General features: G+C 39.2%; 5 protein-coding genes and 1 long non-coding RNA gene across 13 annotated transcripts; 2 read left to right on the top strand and 4 right to left on the bottom strand.

Annotated features, from left to right (window-relative positions):
- Nucleotides 1-2,408: 2,408 nt before the first annotated feature.
- On the bottom strand, nt 2,409-3,767 carry LOC132087972 (uncharacterized). 4 transcript variants are annotated; one of them, XR_009420988.1, is made up of 5 exons: nt 3,647-3,767; nt 3,442-3,565; nt 2,947-3,375; nt 2,777-2,876; nt 2,409-2,709 (listed from the first exon to the last, which is right to left on the bottom strand). It is a non-coding gene; the product is annotated as an uncharacterized LOC132087972 (long non-coding RNA). The 4 variants fall into 4 exon arrangements; XR_009420985.1 differs by having other exon boundaries at nt 2,777-3,375; XR_009420986.1 differs by having other exon boundaries at nt 2,409-2,705; nt 2,777-3,375.
- Nucleotides 2,532-4,600, top strand: LOC132087971 (protein mesh-like). Its single transcript, XM_059495294.1, has 7 exons — nt 2,532-2,692; nt 2,813-3,078; nt 3,151-3,341; nt 3,425-3,596; nt 3,657-3,794; nt 3,862-3,988; nt 4,058-4,600. Exons 1-7 carry the CDS (start codon nt 2,566-2,568, stop codon nt 4,501-4,503), a joined length of 1,467 nt encoding a protein of 488 aa, XP_059351277.1. The 5' UTR covers nt 2,532-2,565; the 3' UTR covers nt 4,504-4,600.
- A 52-nt stretch (nt 4,601-4,652) lies between these two features.
- Nucleotides 4,653-8,398, bottom strand: LOC130702784 (PRL-1 phosphatase-like). Of its 4 annotated transcripts, none has more exons than XM_057524399.2 (6): nt 8,242-8,398; nt 8,068-8,178; nt 6,125-7,083; nt 5,875-6,041; nt 5,681-5,812; nt 4,653-5,619 (listed from the first exon to the last, which is right to left on the bottom strand). In XM_057524399.2, exons 3-6 carry the CDS (start codon nt 6,365-6,367, stop codon nt 5,505-5,507), a joined length of 657 nt encoding a protein of 218 aa, XP_057380382.1. In that variant the 5' UTR covers nt 6,368-7,083; nt 8,068-8,178; nt 8,242-8,398; the 3' UTR covers nt 4,653-5,504. The 4 variants fall into 4 exon arrangements, with proteins under 4 accessions (XP_057380382.1, XP_059351278.1, XP_057380383.1 ...); XM_059495295.1 differs by having other exon boundaries at nt 6,125-7,074; XM_057524400.2 differs by lacking the exons at nt 8,068-8,178; nt 8,242-8,398 and adding an exon at nt 7,380-7,550.
- LOC130702787 (protein archease-like) lies at nt 7,123-9,496 on the top strand. 2 transcript variants are annotated; one of them, XM_057524404.2, is made up of 6 exons: nt 8,507-8,630; nt 8,749-8,826; nt 8,899-8,923; nt 8,978-9,035; nt 9,092-9,238; nt 9,296-9,496. In XM_057524404.2, the coding sequence occupies exons 2-6, from the start codon at nt 8,775-8,777 to the stop codon at nt 9,473-9,475; spliced, it is 462 nt and encodes a 153-aa protein (XP_057380387.1). In that variant the 5' UTR covers nt 8,507-8,630; nt 8,749-8,774; the 3' UTR covers nt 9,476-9,496. The 2 variants fall into 2 exon arrangements, with proteins under 2 accessions (XP_059351280.1, XP_057380387.1); XM_059495297.1 differs by lacking the exons at nt 8,507-8,630; nt 8,749-8,826 and adding an exon at nt 7,123-7,182.
- Nucleotides 9,497-9,499: 3 nt separating this feature from the next.
- On the bottom strand, nt 9,500-10,030 carry LOC130702791 (uncharacterized). Its single transcript, XM_057524410.2, has 2 exons — nt 9,766-10,030; nt 9,500-9,703 (listed from the first exon to the last, which is right to left on the bottom strand). Exons 1-2 carry the CDS (start codon nt 9,884-9,886, stop codon nt 9,510-9,512), a joined length of 315 nt encoding a protein of 104 aa, XP_057380393.1. The 5' UTR covers nt 9,887-10,030; the 3' UTR covers nt 9,500-9,509.
- Nucleotides 10,031-10,583: 553 nt separating this feature from the next.
- LOC130702781 (galactosylgalactosylxylosylprotein 3-beta-glucuronosyltransferase S-like) lies at nt 10,584-12,810 on the bottom strand. The gene is made up of 8 exons (XM_057524394.2): nt 12,470-12,810; nt 12,176-12,411; nt 11,918-12,119; nt 11,725-11,847; nt 11,522-11,658; nt 11,246-11,452; nt 11,047-11,185; nt 10,584-10,988 (listed from the first exon to the last, which is right to left on the bottom strand). The coding sequence occupies exons 1-8, from the start codon at nt 12,480-12,482 to the stop codon at nt 10,951-10,953; spliced, it is 1,095 nt and encodes a 364-aa protein (XP_057380377.1). The 5' UTR covers nt 12,483-12,810; the 3' UTR covers nt 10,584-10,950.
- Between the last annotated feature and the right edge of the window lie 1,468 nt (nt 12,811-14,278).

The following is a 14,278-nucleotide window of genomic DNA, read 5'->3' as shown; positions in this document are numbered from 1 at the left end:
TGAGACCGAGGCGTAACGAAAAGCCCAGCGTCGATGAAACGCAGGCCCCCCCCCCCAAAAAAAAAGACAAAAAAAAAATGTTTTAAAATAAACATGAATAATTAGTGTTAAACCAATATTTACATTTTCACACAAAAATTCCAAATCATCGATCGAAACTGATACTTAATCACTTGCAACGGAATCCGTCATCCTTTAGAGTTTCAATTAGTTTCGACATGCCAAGCTTGTGAAACTCATCTCCCTAAAAAAATTCATTAATAAACAGCTAATCAAAATTGTCGTTATTATTAATTCGCTGGGCTAAAGTATTTTAAAAGATACAAAACGTTAAAAAATTAAGTCGTGAGTCTTCATGAAAAGGCGTCAGCGACTTAAAATTAACTTGTGCAAGCTATGAATTCGCAGGCTTGCCCTTTAGCTTACGAGAACCAATTGGCTCCGTCCTGGTTAATTTGCACCGCTAACAATTTTAGGCAATTTAATTTTATTAGTCAGTGGTATTGAAATTAGTGTTAGCTAAAAAAAGGGAGTTAGAAAAATATAAATTATTTAGTATAAAAACTCAAAACAAGCATTAGTTATGATAGGAATTTATTTTTCTCCGTTTCTATTGTATCGTTCAGAAAAAAAAATTGTACCACTGCAAATTCCCCCCCCCCCCCATGAAATTTGATTTAATGAGTACCAGGCCCCGTTACCACAGACCTTTCCGCAACAGTTAATTGTTTTGCGCTATTTTCGTGAAACATTTTTAAAACTGTATCAGTATTTGCAAGCTAGCGACGGCGAAGCTTGATGAAGCTAGGATTTGGGCATCGGCAAAACTCAAGCTTACCGTTCCGTACGGGTCGGGTAAGCGACTCAGAAGGTATCGGGGTTTTCAACAGCGCCCCTTGGTAGTCCTCGAAACCCGCTACAATAAAACGTGAAAAAAAAATCACCAATCAAAGACCCAAAATTTTAAAAATTCTTTTAATGAACTTTGTTAAGTAAATTGAAGTGTGTAAGGCTTCGCAAGACATAATAAATTTTGATAAGAATTAATTAAGTTACAAGCAATTAAATCTCTGACATTTCGTCAACGCGATTTAGAAATCTTTTTCCTATATAGCCGGGTGAAGAATTGGTGGTGGGGTGACGCAGTTGGGTGAAACACATATCGCAAACCATTCGTGATATCGGACGTGACGTTATACAGTGACCCATAGGCAATTCTCGAGAAATAGGACTAATCTTCACCCTTCATATTGAAAGAGGTATAATGCATTGGAGATATAGAACTATCCAGAAGCTTCTTTAAAAGCAGTCCTATCTGTAATTTTTAAAAAATTCCCTCACGGTTCTTTTTATCACTAGTAACTTTGGGACTATTTTAACGCATGTTTTTCTTAGTTTTAGTTTAGTTAGTTTTACCCGCTCACTCAGAACCCGTGTTGCTTTATAGAGTAGAGATGCATTTTAAATATTGGATAACCCACTAACAATTATTTAATGCATATTTTTAGAGCATCAAATGTTGCACGGTTCTTTTTATCACTAGTAACTTTGGGACCGGGGCATAGTAGGCGTTAGCGTATTTTAACGCATTTTTTCTTAGTTTTAGTTTAGTTAGTTTTACCCGCGCACTCAGAACCCGTGTTGCTTTATAGAGTAGAGATGCATTTTAAATATTGGATAACCCACTAACAATTATTTAATGCATATTTTTAAAGCATCAAAATGTTGCGGTACGTCACCGTACTTTAGAAGAATAAAATAGAGCAAATGGTAAATCGCAGTCAGTATATTCAGGATTCATCTACAGATTTTTTCACACTACAGTGCACTACCATATATATTTATATATATCCCAACATCTGAGAAAATAATGCTCTATGGCGGAAATTTGTATGCGTTAGCAGCTATGGGAATTTCATATTATAAATATCTAAGACTATTTTAATATTATTATCAAAATCAAACCCCGATCGTCTTTTATCGGGGCAAACCGAAATGGTCGTTATCGTTCATTCGCTGGAGCCCTAGCGGTTTATCGGGAAAAATTATGTACTAAGTCGGTTCGGTTTAGCCATTTTCGACTGCGGTTTGGTTTTCGGTTTGCAACTGGGCAAACCGAGAATGTAAGGAATACGACTGGCCGTTCCTTACAATATGTGGGGTAATAAAAGGGGAGAAATAATTTAAAATCTGTGACATTTGCTATAATGCCCGTGAAGGAATTCTAAGTTAAAAATCAGAAAGATTAAGAGCACTACTTTACCTTTCTAATGAAGAAAACCCGTCCATTCTAAGGGCATAATTAATAGACGGGAAAAAAATCCAGCACGAGACACCGAGGGGCCGAAAATTTGTGGTTGCCTAACCTGTCTCAAGCGGGTTAAAACAAGAAAATTCGCAGCAGGTAATCCATTTCTTCTGTTGTGTATTGTAGTTTTTTTTTTTCAGATAAGAATTTTAGTGCTGTGGATGTCATTACTAAAAAAATTTTCTCCTTGTAAATACTCGATCATTTTACAAGTAGGGCTAGTTGGTGAACAGTTAGTAACTCAGAAGTTGAAGGCCATGGATAATCGATGTAAGATTTTTGTTTTTGTGGCTTTGGCCGCATGCTTGTTGACTGCAAATGCTTCCGAACAGGAAGGCCCGTGTGAGGACGATTTTGATATCGAATCGGCAAAAATAAACAACGGTAAACCAATATTCTATCTTTTATATATACGTCCAAATGTAATATATCTGTAATGCATAAAGAGAAAGTGACGTGTAGTTTTACCTTTTTCCTAATTCTTTTTAAATTTGGATTTTGAAGATCTTATGACATCCAGATTGGCTCCTTCTCGAGTTGAAAGGCAACTCCAATTAAATGACCCCGCCTACCAACCTCAACAGTCGTACGATTTGAAGAAAGAGGAACTAGATGAAATCCGTAAAGAGAACATGTACCCGTATTACGACAAAGACGCGAACGGGGAAAATGGTGATCGCGTGAGGGAGATCAACGACAATAGCGCCCAAGTTCAGAAGCAACTCAATTTCTGGCTTCCTTTCTCAGGTTCGAAGTTTGATTCCATATGGGTAAGTTGATCTCATTGTCACCTGCATTGAGTTTATCAAGTAATTAGTGAATTATGACTTTGCCCGTACCAGATTTCTATCCATGGTTTCCTCAGCTTCAGTGATCCAATGGGATCGCCCCCATTGCCACCCCTGCAGTTCCCCGTTCAAACTTGGCCAGTAGATAACGGTCCATCGTTTATCAGCCCTTTCTACAGTCGCTGGCGCATTGGTAGAGCGAAGGAGAGCGATCAAGACAAGAGGGCGCCTGGTGTTTACTTTCGGTAGGCTAAAACCAGTTAACATCGTTCAACTAAACTGAATTCGAAATGAATCAAGCAATTACATTACGCAATAAAATTTGTAGGTTAGAGCGTGATTTACCCGCTAGATTCGATGAATCAGGTGTTAAACTGAGAGAGAGAATTAAGTGGGACATTCGGGAGGCTTTTTCCGAACCAAACTTTTTTCCAAAACACGCCATTATTGCCACCTGGAAGAATGTCAGCTTTGTTGGTGGATTTAACGCATTGGAAATTGTAAGTTAATGTTTCCCCAGAATCTGAGTGCATCACAAACTAAAAATTACCTGGTTATAGACAAACACTTTCCAAGCCGTCATTGTCACGGACGAAGTTGTTACCTACGCCATGTTTAACTACGCCCATCTTGGTTGGACTACGCATGCTGAAGCCGGAGGCGACACTAACACTGGCCAAGGAGGTGTCCCAGCTTTTGTAAGCCTCGAAAAGCTTTTTTCGTGCAAGTTGCCATAATTTATAATAAGTTTGTCGACTGCCGTAGGTGGGCTTCAATGCCGGCAACGGCACGAAAGCTTACGAATACAAAGGATACGCTAACCGAATACCTGGACGCCATGTTTTCCGAATCGATAGACGTGACATGAGTGGAAACTTCTTTGACGATGAAAGTACGTTGACATTCTTACGAGATTACCAACACTTTTTACCCAACACTTACGTTTCTTTAATTAAAACAGCGTTTCAAAATGTGTACGCCGACATCTTCATTTGGATTGCGTTTATTGCGGCCGTCGCGTATTGCTTTCTGCTCTTTACGTGTATCCTAGATATGCTGTGGAAACTGATGTCGAAAATGATGTCGAAAATGATACTGTTCTACCGTCACTGCCGAGGACAGCTCGGTAGTTACAATGTAGCGAATTCTCCTCACTCATTGAACGACACATCGCTCTACGTCCTCAGCATTTCTGCCAAAGGCTCCGCACCTGCTCATGTCGAATCCGGTTCGAAGACGAAAGAAAGCGACAGCACGAGTCCGTTTAGTTCAGAAATCGGCTCGATTCGATCCTCGCCACCTGATAAAGGAAGGGAAACAAATGCAAGTATTATTTCGACTTTCGATCGTGGCAGTAACCAGGGCAGCACGTCCAGTGCTGTTAAAGTCAGCCCAACCGAAAGCTAGTCCAGTGGAAGCAACAGTAGCAGCAATTGGGAACAGCGCTATGAATGTGTTTATTATACGAACAAATCGATCGGCGGTGCCCCATTAATAGAGTAATACATAAAAAATTCTTTGAAGCGATCCAAATCGTGAAGAAAGTAAGTCGTAAGTGACGCTTGAAGCGAGTGTATTTGCTTTTCCAGACTGGACAGCACACACAAGACGGTGGCACAAACGCCGTTGTACACACAGTTTCGAGAAAAGGGGATTTGTTTGTTTCATGAAAAAAGAAAAAACGAAGACGCTTTACCAATTCCGACTGTCCCCTATTTTTGGCTTGACGCCTTCCAAATTCATTTGATTCACGGAAAAGAAATCCAAACAGAGTGAAACAAAGCGAAAAACAACCAAGATCACTCAAGTTGGTAAGCAAATTGTGAGCAGGAAAGTGAAGTGTGAAATGAAAATTTAAAAAAAGAAATTCAGACAGAGATCCACAAATCTATAAAAAAAAAGATTACAATTAAGGGTTGAAAAGTCGGGTGGCAACAACAAAAAAAAAAGACAGTAGTACAAGAAGATCAAGCCAAAAAAAGGGCCAGCCGAAGCCCACACAATTTTTTGGGGGGAAGCGGTAGGACGACACCGGATCAGAAGTAGAACAGAGAAAGAGGGAAGATTTGATTACACCAGATTAAAAGACTCGGAAGGTCTTTCGTGCATTTTCAAACAAAGACATGCTAATCCATGAACGTGAATTTCGAAATGAAATACAACCGGGAAACCGCAACAAAAAAAAAGAAAAGAAAATGAACTAATTGTCGTACAAAGCAGATAGGTCTTTTTTTGAATTTGGGGAAGGAGTGGGGGAGGCGAGGACTATGTGTCACATATCCTCATATTTCTTGTTTTTATTGATTTATCCTTAATGTCGAGTAGATTATCGATAATGACTGGGGAACGGAAGAGCCATCCAACGTTTAGTTTGCTTGTTTTTTTTCTCAGCTCTCGTGTTGGCAAGATTACTGTATGCAGCAACCATTTTTGGCGTGTCCATTTCGGAACTTGAGACGTGATTTCGGACGATATTTTTCCAGGTACGCCAACTGCTTGGAATTGATGGCACCACGACGTTTTCTACATTTCAAAAAATCAAGTTAGATTTCAAAATCAACTGTGTTTTAAAAAGGAAACGTACTCTCGGATAAGTTCGACAGCATCCTCATATTTCATTCCCAGCTCAATTAGGGCTAACGCGACCAAAACAGGTGCTCTTCCCAAGCCGGCCACGCAGTGAACGGCGACACATGAGGTTGGATCAGCGCCAAATCTTTCATAACAAACAAAATTTTTAAGTATAACAACAGGATGAATCGGAGATAATGAATTCACCGTCTTCGAAGAAGGTCAAACCACTGTTCGACAATTTCAGATGGAGGAAATGTGCCGTCATCAAAGACCAAATCAGTAACGTCGATTCCTTCCTTACGAAGCTCTTCGACTTTGTAGGTTGGTTCGCACACACGCACGACATCCAGGACATTGTGCTTTTTCAATTCCTATTTTCAATTCAAAAAAAAAAAAAAAAAGAAAACAGATTAAATCAAAATGAATTAATAAATTAAAAAAAAAAAATTCATACTTCAATGAAGTTTGTTATCGTCTGGTCGGTGGGACGGTCGGTGATGAGGAAGCGCATTTCCTTATAGGAGATTTCAGAAGGAGCAGGTCGGATGATTTTCTGTCTCATGGTGTTCATTGTTGGCTTGCAATCGCTGTCCTTGTCGGCCACAATTTCATTCACTCTCTTCTTTTGAGGATAGAGCAGATGCGAACCAGATTGGATGGGATACACTGAATTGACGGAACACGACTCTGGATGCATTCCGTCGCACAACACCAGAAAAGCCAACTTAGGGGCGGCTGATATTACGACGTACGAGACACTTACGGCAAAAAAAAAAAAAAAAAATATTTCGTAGAAAAATAGATAGATCTGTTCTTTGTTTTTTCTTTAAATATGAAAATTTCTTTTTTTCTTTTTTTCAATGCTCCAGAAACTTGTTGATGGCACTAGGGTCGATCGACCCAACTTAGAAAGAGACTGCTCTAACTGGTGGCGCTAAACTTGGGGAGACAGTCTGTCACTAGAAAAATATTTTCTTCTGTACAGAAGATGATGCGTCGATGAATTAAGGTGGTTGTCCTTTGGTGCACCAGCCTTCAGCCCGCAAGGCCGCTGATGGTCGTCGTCGGAGGAACCGGAAGCCGGACCGGAAGAATATCTCTAATCGATCCAGTGACGCCAGATTGCTGGAGTAGTGGGTTAAAGGGAAAAAGAAGTGTACACGAATGCACTTGCGACTCGCAGCGATGAGTCTCGTCACTTGTTGGACAATCTCTCACAACTTAAGAATTCGGCACGCACTACTTTCTCGCTTTCGTTGTTGTCTTAGTCCATTCACTGAATGTAATTGGCGAATTTCTATTGATTCAAATTTTTTATCGGTTCATGGCGTTCTGACTTTCATGCTGAGCTTGACAATAATCTTCGCTGCCCAAATGAGCTACCAGGTATCGGTGCCGCCACTCCTGGCAACGCTATGTAAAATAGAAGATAGAAAAAAAAACATAGTTACGAAATGTTGATGTTCGTCATCCAAGCCACTTGCGTAATCGTAACCCACGATAAATACACAAGTATAGGAAAATAAAACTTTGCTTTCTTTTGTACAACAGGGCGAGTACAAGGTAAGAGGAATCTCTGGACCAAACCAATGGCTTTATTTCCTTCTACAAATAGGGGATTAGGGCTTGACCTACTAACCTCAAATTTGGTTCTAGTCAAACAGGCCTCAAGGTCAACAGGTCACACAGTTTTCTTTTTAGCAACTTACCTGGAACACAATCTAAGTGATTTTATAGTCGATAGTTCACATGTACGTACTGTTGTCGTGTCAAGAGCACGCATAGGTGTAACCAGGGCAATTTCTCAAGGGGCTTTCGTTAACGCGAATATGCAAGCCAACTACGTTAAAAATAACTGCTTGTTCGCAGGCGAAAAGTCACGAGAATCAACTGCGTACTCAGTTTGGCCACTTGCTCGCCAATGCGCAACACTGTTGCTCGGCTGAAAACGATTCGAACGTTTTGGCAAATTTCCCTGTGAGCCAAATCAATTAAACATACTATTTGTTTTGGTTAAGAACTGGATGATTTTGCTCTACATTCTTGCTGCTTCTGCTTCCTCAAGAAGCTTAATTCTGACTGACCAAAGTTGTTAAACTCATTCATCTTTAGAGGATAAGCACAGTTTGGTCAGAACAATAATGAAAATACAGAACTTGTAATCGCCAATTTATAGTTTTCTCTACTTTTAAGTGGAACAGTGTAGGTTCATCTAAAGTGGCTAAAGTGGCTTTAAAACTAGCTGGAAATGGTAAGATAATTAATTTTGCCAAATGGTATCAAGCCAGTACAAACATTTCACAGATCCTAATATTTTGTGCTTTAAGAAGATGGTGGTACGTCTGGCTACTATGGAAGTCTATGACGAGACAAAATTTTCATAATAAGGTTTTTTACCTGGTTAATGCCTGAGCACATTGAAGTAGAAAAACCAACGGCGAGTGGAAACAAATAGTCAATGGCGGTTGAAGAGAGAATTAAGGCAAAAAGCCGTCCTCCACGTTGAGACTTGAAATAAAACAAAGTCAAGGTTAGAACAATTAATACTGACCAGTTTTCTACTATTCATACCTAAAAATAGGCAACAATGACGACCATCCAAGTCTGTTGCTTGAACGTAGGGAATTGACAGCCAACGAACCCTTTCCTTTATTCTCTGGCGTTAATTTCCCATTTCCACTACAAAATGAGAAGTTACACTAGACCGTTGGATGTGGCTATCGCTTCGAGAAGGGCAAGAACCATTTGGGATTTGGATTCCTTTTCCCGAGAAATAGGAAAGCACCTAGCGGTAAAAAAATAAGTTCTTGATTCCACCGCGATAACTAGCGACTGCCTCAAGAAGCTGATGAAACTGGAAAACACTTGTGTTTTGATTCCATGCTTTCGCAAGTGTTGCTTCAAGTTTAAAAACGTGAATCTGCCTTTTCTCTGCTTTTCTTCTGAGTCGTTTTTACAAGGTTTGGGATAATAAAAAGAAATAATGAAAAAATTAACTAAAAATTTATTTAAAAAACAAAATTACAATGCAAAAAAAAATTTCATACTGTATTCTAACTACATTTAAATTTTCCTCAGACAATCTTTTGCAAGAAACGATTTAAATGACTGAATTAACGAAAGAAGATAAGGAAATTCCCGTTATTAAATATGAATGTAAGTAATGAACTAATGAGCATTAATGTCACATCTGAAAATGAATTCTAATGTCATCATTGTACATTCTAGATTTGGACCACACAGCTGATGTTCAGTAAGTATCCTTGCCTATTTTTTGTTTTTGTTGATGGAATTGTAATTTTCATAGGCTACATGCTTGGGGAGATTCCTTGGAAGAAGCTTTTGAACAATGTGCTCAGGCAATGGTAAAATTGCTGTTAACCTTTATGGTCTTTATGGTTGTCACTGAATTGTTAATTAGTTTGGTTACATGACTGAGATTGATAAAGTGGAGATCTTGGAAAAGCATGAAATTGAAGCCCAGGGGGAGGATCTACAGTCATTGCTCTTCCATCTGCTAGATGAATTCCTCTTCCTTTTTAGTGCAGAACCCTTTTTTATTGCAAGGGTAAAATATTCAGCAGACAATAAAAGAATAACATCACACATTTTCTCTTCCACATAGAAAGTGAAGATCACAGAGTTTGACCGTATCAACTTCAAAATCATAGCCACTGGTTATGGAGAAATGTTTGATTTGAAGAAACATCCTCAAGGAACTGAGGTGAAGGCCATCACTTATTCAAACATGCAAATCCATGACACTGCAAATTTGCATGCAGTCTATGTTATTATTGATATATGAATATAAATAACTCTAACTTTGCCCCTCTTTGACCCTATTTTATTGATTGGTAAGCCTTAAGTCTCACATTGTCAGACATATCTTGTAGCTGTTTGGAAATATTTATCAGTCTTGGAAACATGTCATTCAAATCTTGGATATTAGTATCAACATTCCTCTTATATGCAAGAAGGTCTCCTAGTTTCTGGAAACTTGTATTGGTTTCAGCATTTGCCGAAAATTCACTATCTGAAACATGTACAAAATCATAAGAGAATTGTTTTTTGTACTACAGTTATAAAGAAGCCTACCTTGCAAGTATTGCATTTTAACCGCATCCAGGTTGTTGATACATTTATTCATGTCTTCATTCTGTTGCTCGATGGTTGGAGGACTCGGCTTTTGTGGGAAACTTGGTTTCCATTGAAACATCTTAGGTACGGAGCTGACGACAAAGTAAACAAGCTAAGGTAAACAACTATAAAATCTGCGGATCGAAAACTAGGGTAAAATGCGATACTGATCTGCGGGTCCCTGCATTTTACCCAAGTTTCTAGCGCCTTCTCTACAAGACAGCGTTCTAAAGCGAAGACAGACGACCATTTCTCAATAAATTCTATCGCGGTAAAGCTTTAACTGGTTAATTTTCAGTTAACTAATTAACAAAAAAATTTGGTTCGACGACATTTGAATCGGAAATGGAGCTTAAACAACCATGATTCTTCGAAGATTCCCTGTACGTTTTGAAATATGTTCTTTAGGTGACGTGTTCCAGGTTTTTAAAGCAGTATGTAGTTGCATATCACAAATGAATTCTTGTTGTGTTTCTAACGGCAAACCGTTCTCTGCGTTTAATTTAGTAGAACTGTACCTGCATCACTAGAAGGGGAGGTTTGCATTTAATTTTTAATGTGGGTTTTGCAGGTCAAGATTGTATTTTTACGGCGCTTGCATGTGGGGCGAATACTTCATCGACATTAAAATTTTTTATTGGAATATCCGTTTAATATAGTAGCATTTCACCAGAGATTAATTCGAAATACTGTAGTTTTACTTTTCGGCGTTACGAAATAAATTACGTAAGAGGAAGTTGAATATGGAAGAATTGGCAAAACGTCGTATGCAACGCTTTCATTAACTCCGCAATATCAATGTATTTCAAATTCGTTTTCTCTGGATTAGCAGTAAAAAGGGGCCAAGTTATTATTACAACTACGCCATTAGGAAGATCAAATTGCAGTAGGAGATTCAGACAATAATATAAACTATCACAGGTGGAATTCATAAATGAGTATAAGGGACATAAGAAAATCCAAATTTTCCCATTTAAAAAACTACACATCAGTCAAAAAAAAAATGCAATGATATAAATTTCTCTTGGTCTCGCACAACATAAAATTTTTCAATAGGGTGCACTCTCGTCAATTATCCTATCTCATTTTCCTCCCGAATGGCACTGAGTAAACACAGATTTTGTTTTCCTTTGATGTGAAATGTCAGACATTTGTCAGATAATGCACGGAACTCGGTTTGCCTGCAAAGAATAAAAAAACATGACGAATGGAACCTCTGATAATAACAATTGTGATTACCTTTTGAAGAGATAGTGGCCAACTGCAAGTCGTTCAATCTACGAAGCAGCCCCGATATGGAAGTCTCTGTTAGAGTTTGGGTGGGTGGCTGTAAAATCGCTGCAGGCACTTGGACGGTACGAGTATGCCAAACTAGTATCTGTTTGCGATGTATCGTGGTTAGTGGAAAAATCCAAGGATGTGATTGCACGAGTATTACCTCAGTACAGTTAGCTGCTTTTGCTTCGATAAAATCTGCGTCCGTGACTATTTCTTGTAAAAAGCTATCCTCCTCGAAGCCAGCTTCATAAATGAAGGTCGCATTAGGAAATTGGTGCAGTAACTTAATGTTAACCGCAAATCCGGCCATGTCAACAGCGAATCGGCGCCCAGCTGGCCACGAATCGTAAAATCCTACCACTTTTCCCTGTCAAAGAAAATTAATAATTAATTAATAGTTCGAAAAAGGGCAAAACTGGGTTTGTTATTGATTAACATCATGAACCACAGGGGCGCTGACAGCATAATCGCCAATTAATCCAACAGGAAACATGGAGATGTTTCGAGTATCTCTTATCTCGTCAAACAACCGCACATCGTACGTGTTGTCGTCGTCTCCAAAATATAAAACACCTGATATATTGAAGGATTAGTTGTAAGATTTCGTTTAAGTGTTATTCGTCAAGAAATGCTACATACCTTGCTTGACGTTTCTTCGAATCCATTTTAAGGCAGCTCTGCGATTAGAAACGCCTCTTGGTGGAATTTTGAGCTTCTTGTAGGCAGCTGGCATTTCACTTGCCAAGTGTGTGAATGGAATTCCTAACAATATGCCAACAGAAAAGCTCTTGGAAAAAGATGTGGGAGGAGATGAGCTTAGTTGAATATGAACCTAATCTCCTTAAAAGTTGTCCAACAACAGGGTTACATTTGGTGGAATCTTCCACTAATATCCAGTGCAAAGCTTGAACACTGCTCAATGTTTGACCAAGCCTGGTCAGTTCTGCCATTTGGACGGATCGGGCATATGTTGGTGTGACAAAATAAATCATAGGCATGGATTTATTTTTTTCCAGAAAAACATTTTTCTTTTTCTGAATTAAAAAAATTAAAAGATCATGAATTCCAAATGATTTTTAAGCATTCATACTGGTTCGTCCAGATCACAAGACATAATTTGCTCCAAAAAGTCACGTGGGCTGTGAGCACCAGGTAATGGTCTTGACTCATCACCAGGTAAACTTGAGGCACTAGCTAAAAGAGGATTGGTGCTGTCATGGTACTTCCATAATGCCAGGTAGACCAGTAAAAACATGGCTGAGGCACCAGTAAACACAGTCGGTTTCGAAAACCCAACCAAGCATCCCTGGCTCCCAGAAGGCATACCTACACATTAATAAGGCATGGTTGGTAAAGTTCAAATAAAACTTTGACATCACACTACCTCCGGTGGTCATTATTTGCTAGCCAATCAGTCACGAAAAAGTGGGACGTTAGTTCGGTGAAAACAGCTTAAATGTTTGTAGTAGTTTGTCTGATCAGCGCATACTTAGGCGACTGCAAAAAGATGACCTAGTCACGACTGAGCCCACATTTGTCCTGATCTCAACTGGTGAGGCTGGCACGAGAAAATAACAAGGACTTTGGAATTATTTTGAACGCAGTGTGTGCGGGTGAAAGTTGCCGATAAACGAGGTTCGTTAACTCGGCGGGAGAAACTATTGGGTCCGTTCTCGTCTGCTTGAAATTGCGTCTGCTAACAGCCTCAAGCGTCCAAATCTAACCAAAATTCCTTTTGAAATGGCAGTAACCGTGTGAATCAAAACATCTCCAGTGACCAAATATTTTCTAGCAAACCGCCGTGAGCTAGCTTGCCTTTTTTTTTCTTCTTCGTAAGGCTTTCTCTTTTCTTGCCTTTCGAATGCTACTAGCACTAGGTGCAAAGTGAACAAAAGAGAAAGGTGGACCAACCAGAATGGCTTAGCTGGAACTAATATTGCAAATTTCTAACAACACATATGTGACCATGGAAAACCCATCGAGGAGAAATTGTGTTCCCGTTTGATCAATAAATTGAGTAGTCATCCACGTAAAAAGAAAAAAAAACGTACCATGAAGCGCAATGGGGAAACGGTTCAATCCACACATCCCAGGGATATATGAAAATGATGTTTTGTTGGATCAATAATTCGTGCAACGTAAATGACAACATCACGCACTTAAGATTATCCCTGTTCACTATCAGAAGTGAAATCGTCGCAAACTCTCCCTTCAAAATTAACTGTCTGTTCTCGCTCACAAGAGCAAATGACATCATACCGCGAGTGCTCCACAGGGTTTTATCGGGACAATACATTTCCCTCCTTTTTTTGATGGTTCCATATACAACAAAGCGAGATAGCGGTCAAAGAGCCTTGGTCGTGATGAGAGCTAAAATGCAGTCTTTGCTGTCAGTTTCCTTTGAGACGCGCATATATGTTCAATCGGCTCCAGAAAGAAGACGATTCCGGCCGGCCATCATCACCGAAGAATAAAGAGCTGGGCAAAAAGGGAAGAACGGTGCTTTCGACAGGGACCTCATTGCAGTCCTGTTCGGAAGAGGGGGGATCAATTAGCAACGAAATACACTACCATCCGTGAACACACGTAATGATGCTACCCTTCCCATACTTTTCTTGTCTGTCAATAAAAAAAAATCCCTCTTTAGCTGTAATTTTCATTGTCATTATACGAGTATGCAGCCATCCGCATCGTTGGCTGATCATTTAAGTACATGGTCTAAATATATATATTTTAAAAAAAAAATGGTGCATCAGACAAGAACCATGAGTGTTTAAAGTAGAAGAACGTCTTTTTCAAATGTACTTGCAACTGACTGTAGGATGCAAAGCACTTGGTTTTCTATCTCATGGTGTGCACTAATTAAGAAACAAACAAACAAAACACGAAAAGCTTTTCACTGGACCCACGTTCATTTTTCGTTTGATTATATTGAAGTGTTTACTGCTCATTTGTAAATATTTCTTTCATTTTTTTTTCTTTCCAGACACAAAATGATTGCATTTCTATGCACGTATAACAGCCATTACTATCCAAAACAATTAGCGAAAAATTAAACACGTATTTCCGTTCGTAGAGATATGCAAACGAACGTGAACGGCAACGTTCATCCCAATCAATCTTTTTTGTTTCTTCTGTGCAATACGAATCTCTATGTATACGCTGACACACACACTCGCTATATCTATATACA

This window comes from Daphnia carinata, chromosome 5 (assembly GCF_022539665.2).
Source record: "Daphnia carinata strain CSIRO-1 chromosome 5, CSIRO_AGI_Dcar_HiC_V3, whole genome shotgun sequence".
NCBI classification, from domain to species: Eukaryota; Metazoa; Arthropoda; class Branchiopoda; order Diplostraca; family Daphniidae; genus Daphnia; species Daphnia carinata.
This window is presented reverse-complemented; position numbering and strand designations above follow the sequence as displayed.

Bases quoted from the DNA above. Each gene is read 5' to 3' on its own strand.
- LOC132087971 (XM_059495294.1), top strand. From the start codon at position 2,566: ATGGATAATCGATGTAAGATTTTTGTTTTTGTGGCTTTGGCCGCATGC. The intron at 3,597-3,656 runs GTAAGTTAATGT...ACCTGGTTATAG, and splicing joins GATTTAACGCATTGGAAATT to ACAAACACTTTCCAAGCCGT. The intron at 3,989-4,057 runs GTACGTTGACAT...TAATTAAAACAG, and splicing joins AAACTTCTTTGACGATGAAA to CGTTTCAAAATGTGTACGCC.
- LOC130702784 (XM_057524399.2), bottom strand. From the start codon at position 6,367: ATGCATCCAGAGTCGTGTTCCGTCAATTCAGTGTATCCCATCCAATCT. The intron at 6,042-6,124 runs GTATGAATTTTT...AATTGAAAATAG, and splicing joins CGATAACAAACTTCATTGAA to GAATTGAAAAAGCACAATGT. The intron at 5,813-5,874 runs GTGAATTCATTA...TTGTTATGAAAG, and splicing joins TTTGACCTTCTTCGAAGACG to ATTTGGCGCTGATCCAACCT.
- LOC130702787 (XM_059495297.1), top strand. From the start codon at position 7,125: ATGTTGATGTTCGTCATCCAAGCCACTTGCGTAATCGTAACCCACGAT. The intron at 8,924-8,977 runs GTAAGTATCCTT...TAATTTTCATAG, and splicing joins GACCACACAGCTGATGTTCA to GCTACATGCTTGGGGAGATT. The intron at 9,239-9,295 runs GTAAAATATTCA...TCTTCCACATAG, and splicing joins AACCCTTTTTTATTGCAAGG to AAAGTGAAGATCACAGAGTT.
- LOC130702791 (XM_057524410.2), bottom strand. From the start codon at position 9,886: ATGTTTCAATGGAAACCAAGTTTCCCACAAAAGCCGAGTCCTCCAACC. The intron at 9,704-9,765 runs GTAGGCTTCTTT...TACATGTTTCAG, and splicing joins TAAAATGCAATACTTGCAAG to ATAGTGAATTTTCGGCAAAT.
- LOC130702781 (XM_057524394.2), bottom strand. The intron at 12,120-12,175 runs GTATGAATGCTT...TTTTTAATTCAG, and splicing joins CTTGTGATCTGGACGAACCA to AAAAAGAAAAATGTTTTTCT. The intron at 11,453-11,521 runs GTTAATCAATAA...TTTCTTTGACAG, and splicing joins GCGCCCCTGTGGTTCATGAT to GGAAAAGTGGTAGGATTTTA.